Source organism: Belonocnema kinseyi, chromosome 5 (assembly GCF_010883055.1).
Source record: "Belonocnema kinseyi isolate 2016_QV_RU_SX_M_011 chromosome 5, B_treatae_v1, whole genome shotgun sequence".
Taxonomy (NCBI): Eukaryota; Metazoa; Arthropoda; class Insecta; order Hymenoptera; family Cynipidae; genus Belonocnema; species Belonocnema kinseyi.
Genome location: NC_046661.1, coordinates 74,893,630 through 74,898,936, shown reverse-complemented (window position 1 = coordinate 74,898,936; position 5,307 = coordinate 74,893,630). Strand labels below are relative to the sequence as shown.

At 25.7% G+C, this 5,307-nt stretch overlaps 2 protein-coding genes across 2 annotated transcripts in view; one reads left to right on the top strand and one right to left on the bottom strand.

The window, feature by feature from the left end:
* Positions 1-1,697: 1,697 nt before the first annotated feature.
* The window catches only part of LOC117172699, an 8,124-nt gene continuing 4,514 nt past the window's right edge, over positions 1,698-5,307 (bottom strand). Inside the window, exons 2-3 of the mRNA XM_033360854.1 lie at positions 4,258-4,428; positions 1,698-1,882 (exon numbers count right to left, since the gene is read on the bottom strand). Of these exons, the coding sequence (XP_033216745.1) occupies positions 1,812-1,882; positions 4,258-4,423 (237 nt within the window). The 5' untranslated portion in view covers positions 4,424-4,428 and the 3' untranslated portion in view covers positions 1,698-1,811. The remainder of the gene's footprint in view (positions 1,883-4,257; positions 4,429-5,307) is intronic.
* LOC117173717 (serine/arginine repetitive matrix protein 1-like) overlaps positions 5,178-5,307 on the top strand; it is a 45,565-nt gene continuing 45,435 nt past the window's right edge. The window contains exon 1 of the mRNA XM_033362358.1: positions 5,178-5,214. Coding sequence (XP_033218249.1) covers positions 5,178-5,214 — 37 coding nt within the window. The remainder of the gene's footprint in view (positions 5,215-5,307) is intronic.

Here is a 5,307-nt window from a genome sequence, read left to right as displayed (position 1 = left end):
CGTTCCAATCGACGGTGCAGAGTCCGGGTAATACTTATCCAGCTTGGCCTTGGCCTCGGATATCGTTTTCTTGCGAAGATAGTAGTGTTTGATCAAAACTCGGAACTCAGATTTTTCCATATTAAAAAAAACTCGGAGGTTATTCGCTTCTCAGTGCTGTAACTTGTAAATGCGTAAACATAAATGGCTGAAGTTTTGAGAGGCGTCATTTGAAGGATCAAGTTCGACGAAAATGGTTCACATTAGTGAATACTAATGCCATCTCTTAGAATTTTCAGGTACTTATCAGACTGCCTAGTATCTAGTTCGTGAATGATCATTTTAAAAAATGTTTGGTTTTTTCTGCATACAGTAAGGATTTTTTCGAAAAGTTAATTTTTCAAGCTCTAAAAATTTTATTAAAAAATTCTAATCTGCAAAATCAAAATTGGTGCACAAAAATCGAATCGTTCATGAACTAAGCAAAATTATCACGGACAATTAAAAAAAAATTGAAGAAGATCGGTCAAATAGTTCTTGTGCAATCGCAGTCACAGCAAAGGCACTTTTGGAAAAACACGATTTCGAGATATTCGCATTCAAAGTTTGAAGTTGAGTGTATGTAAACATCGAAGTCCGCGCCTCAAAACGCTATTTTCCTATCGAACTATTGTTCGGATCTCTATGAAAATTTGAGAAAATGTTTTCTAGGAGTTGTACTTTAAGATTCAGCAATAAAATTTTTTTCGATTTTTTGAAAAAAAGGTATATAACACTTAAGCAGAAAATTTTGAAGCTCTTTAAGAATTTTGAAAGGTTTTATAATTAAATTATTTTCTCAAGATTCCTAGGTAAATTGAAAATTATTTTTTATTTTGAAAAATTAATTGTATGAGAATATTTTAAGAAGTTAAAAATAAGATGTAGATTTATTTGATATTTTTAGGATTTTTTTTCTTACTTTTCAATTAAAAAAAAACTATTTTAAGAGAATATTTAAAAATATTTTTAAGAAAAAACAAATTTTGGTGTATAAAAAACAATTGAACCATTCTTGATTTGAAACCAATAAAAATAAGTTAACTTCTGATTAAAAAAAAGTATCGTTTAATTTCAAATTTTTCCATGTTAAAATTGATATAATTTCGAAAATTTACAAAATTATTGTTTAATTAAAAAGTGTGAATAGCTTCCGCTTTATACGTGTAAATTATTGTGAATTTGTATTAAAAAATGTATTTAAATTAATAAAAAATTTTAATTCAATTGCTTTTTAAATTTTTAAGAGCTTTATTTTTCTTTTGTATTTTTTTGGTTTGTAATATTTATTTATAATTTATTATAACATTCTTTAAGTGACTTATGTGGTTTGTTTTCTTTAATTAAGTTTTTTTAGGTCGATGAGAGCCTTGAATTTAATAAATTAATTTAACACAACTAATGCATTTTTTTAAACGGAAATATGTATATTTTAACTTTAGTTTAGCTGTTCTTCATTCGCATGATTTTCTATATTAATTTAATTTATTTGAACTAATTTTCTCTCGTCGATGAGGTCCACTTTATTTATAAAATGGATGCCTTCTAATTTGAATGGGTTTTTAATTTTAAGGATTTTAAAACAGTACAAAAATTGGCACCAAGTAACTAGATGAATGAAATATACGATTTTTAATCGATTTAAAACAAATAAATGGTAAAATTTAAAAAAGCGAAAGTAGGGATCAAATTTTATTCGCATAGGTAGGTGTCCGCATTTACAATAAATCGTAGAGATAGTTTGAGAACATTTTCGAATAAACGACTGCAGTTGGATTGATTAGATGGAATAATTAGTGAAGTTCTCCACTGAAAGTTTTCCTATCAATTTCCCTCCATCTCTCCACATTCGCCGGATTATGAGCTGTAAATAATAAAAAATAATCTTTTTATATCTAATTAAAAATTGGAAATATATTCTTCAATTAAATTGTTTTTATTTTTTTTTACTCCAATATAGAGGTCGTTCAAAAACTATGTTCCGTCAAAATGCTGTCTTCGATTTCATTTGGTAAAATAAATCAATTCTTTTAAATAAAATTAAACAAAGAAAATTAAAAACAAATTAATTTTACACCAGCCAGCTAAGAAGTCGAATATTGTAACATTTAATATTTAATCAAGAAAAGATGAATTTTCAATCGAAAAGGACGAATTTTCTACTCAAAAAGACAAATTTTCAAGAACGCGGTTAAATTTGGATAAAAATAATTGAATTTTGAACAAAATAGTTGGATTTTCAATGAAAAAGATTAATTCTCAACGAAAAATATAATAGTTGATTTTCCAACTCAAACAAGATTTTAATTTTAAATTAAAAACAGTCGGATTTAACAAAAAAAGATGAGTTATCAACGAAAAAAGCAATAGTGCAGATTTCAAACAAACAAAATGTTTATTATTTTAAAAAACAGTCGAATTTAATAAAAGAAGACAAATTTTCAATAAAATAGTTGGATCTGCATTCAGAACAGATTTTTAACTAAACAATATGAAATTTCTACTAAAAAAGATGATATTTTAAACTAAAAACCCGAATTTTTAACAAAAGAATTAATTATTACCCAGGAATTTTTAAAAATATTAATAGAATTATCAACCAAAACAGATTAATTTTTAACTAAACAGTTGTATTTTTAACCAAAAAATATAAAGTTTCATAAAAAAAAGCTGAATTTTCAAACAAAAATGACGAATTTTCAACCAGAAACAAAGAAAAAAGGGCAATTTAAACGTAATAGTTAAATTTTCAACCAAAGAAATGAGTTTTAAAGAATTAAAATGAATTTTAACAAAGTACTTCAACTTTCAAACAACATGCAGTTGAATTTCTAATCAAGAAAATTAGTTTTCTACCAAAGAAGACGAATTTACAAAAAAAAAGACATAAATTTTCATACAAATTGTTAAATATTTAACAAAAAACGATCAATTTTTAAGAAACAGTTAAATAGTACAATATTCAGTTAAAAATGATTTTTCAAACCAAAAAGAATGAATCATCAGCAAAACAGTTGAATTTTCAACGATTTACTATTGATTTTTTAAAGTTTTTAGGTTCCTTTTTAAGCTCAATAGTTGGATTTTAGACTAAAAACTATCAATTTTGAACCATAAATGGAATAGTTAAATTTGCAGCAGAGAAAAATTAATTTTTAGCAAAATAGTTAAATTTTCAACCAAAAAGATGTATATTTAACTAGTAAAATTACTTTTTAACAAAGTAGTTAAACTTCCCACCAAATAGTTGAATTTTCAATCAAGAAGATTAGTTTTCTACTAACAAAGATAAATTTGTTCAAGCAAATACATCAATTGTGAACCAAATTGTTGAATATTCAACTAAAAACGATCAACTTTTAATGAAAATGGAATGGTTAGGTTTTTAGTTTAAAAAAATTATTTTTCAAACAGAAAACAACGAATTGTAAGCTAATTAATTAAATTTCCAACTAGAAAAGTTTTTTTAGGCAAAAGAGACAAGAAAATAGACCCAAATTGTTGAATATTTAACTAAAGATCATTTTTTAACCAAAAATGAAATAATTCAATTTTCAGTTTAAAAAATGATTTTCCAACCAAAAAACAACGAATTATCAGCAAATGAGTTATATATTCAATGAGGAAAGGATTTTTAGTCAATAGAGAAAAAAATGCAACAAAATGATTGAATTTTCTAACGAAATAGTTCATTTTCAACCAAGTATTTGAATTTTAAAACCTACAAGTTATTATTCAACCAAATAGATTCATTTTCTACAAAAATAATAGAATTTTCAACCCAAAAGGACGAATTTTTACCCAAACATTATATTTTTTAAGACAAACAGTTGAATTTTAGACTAAAAACGATCAATTTTAAACCATACATGGAGTATTTAAATTTTGAGTTTAAAGAATTATCTTGCAACCAGAAAATAACAATTTTTCAACAAAATAGTTGAATCTTCAACAAATAAAATTAATTTTTAACAAAGCAGTTCAACTTTAAAGCAAGTAGTTGAATTCTCAACCATAAAACATGAATTTTCAATGAAACATTAGTTTATCTTTCAACTATAACCGCAAAATTATCATCTTAAAATAGAAAAAGTAAAATAAGTAAAATAAAATCACTAATTTTAATTTTTTCAAAAATTACGATAAATTCTTATTCACATTTATATTTTCAATTTTTCAAGCTCCATACGTTATATGATTAGATTTTTGTAGAAAAAAAAATGATCAGACATGACTTACATAATTTGCCAATTTTGTAGAAAATTGGCATAGTGATGAAGTTTGCGTAAAAGAAATATCTTGTGAGCCAAGAGTGTTTCCAATAGTACTTCCATGGGAACTGCACAATTTTTGCAGTGAAAGTATAGGGATATTTCATGTGACGTTTTGGCGCAGCATCAGCCATGGTGACTAAAAAAATTTATTCAACCATAACATGTTATGTATTTCTTTAATTGGCAATGATTTATATTCGCATTTTTAACCAGTTTTTGAGTATTACAAATATAAATAAGTTAAGTATATTGAAATAAATAATGTATATTTAAATTAGTCGACATTTTTCTTGTAAGGTATCGCAAACTCTTGTGATAAAAACGTCTCGAACGACTGGATTTTTTAAGTTAGGGTGTTTTTTTTCTAAACAAGATGAGTCGAAAAAAATTATGCAGTTTTTCGTGTAATGTTTTTTTAAAAATTTAATTGGAAGCTTCGACATTTCTGACATTTTCATATTTAGATACGTTCAAAGCTAGAGCGTTTTTTAAAGTTTTTATTCTTTTAATTTTGAACTTTTAAGGGCGGATCCAGAGAGGGGAGATTGATCTACTCCCGAAATTTAATAATTAAAATTCAAATTTTTTAAATTTGTATATCAGGTATATAAAGCACTTAAGGGCATGTGACACAGCTAAATACCTATATTACCGACCACAGTTTTTCAGTTCACTGAATGTTTTTTTGAACTTCAGAACTTTTTTTGCAAATAAAATATCGAGCTGAAACTTTGGGAAATGTATTTGAGTACAATAAAGACGTTTAGGTGCTGCATTTTGGTAGGAACTTCACTGAAAATTATTTCATCTTTTTTCTGAACCTCAACATTTTTTGAACGTTCCAACTTTTTTTATACATAAAATATCGGTCTCAAACTTTGAGAAATGCAGAAGCCGAAAGAAAACTGCGTTAAAGAACAAAGTTTAATAATAAAAGATGTAAAAAAATATATTTCAACAATCAATTCCAACGGCATCAGCCGGTAACGTTGTACACGAAAATACAAAACCTGGC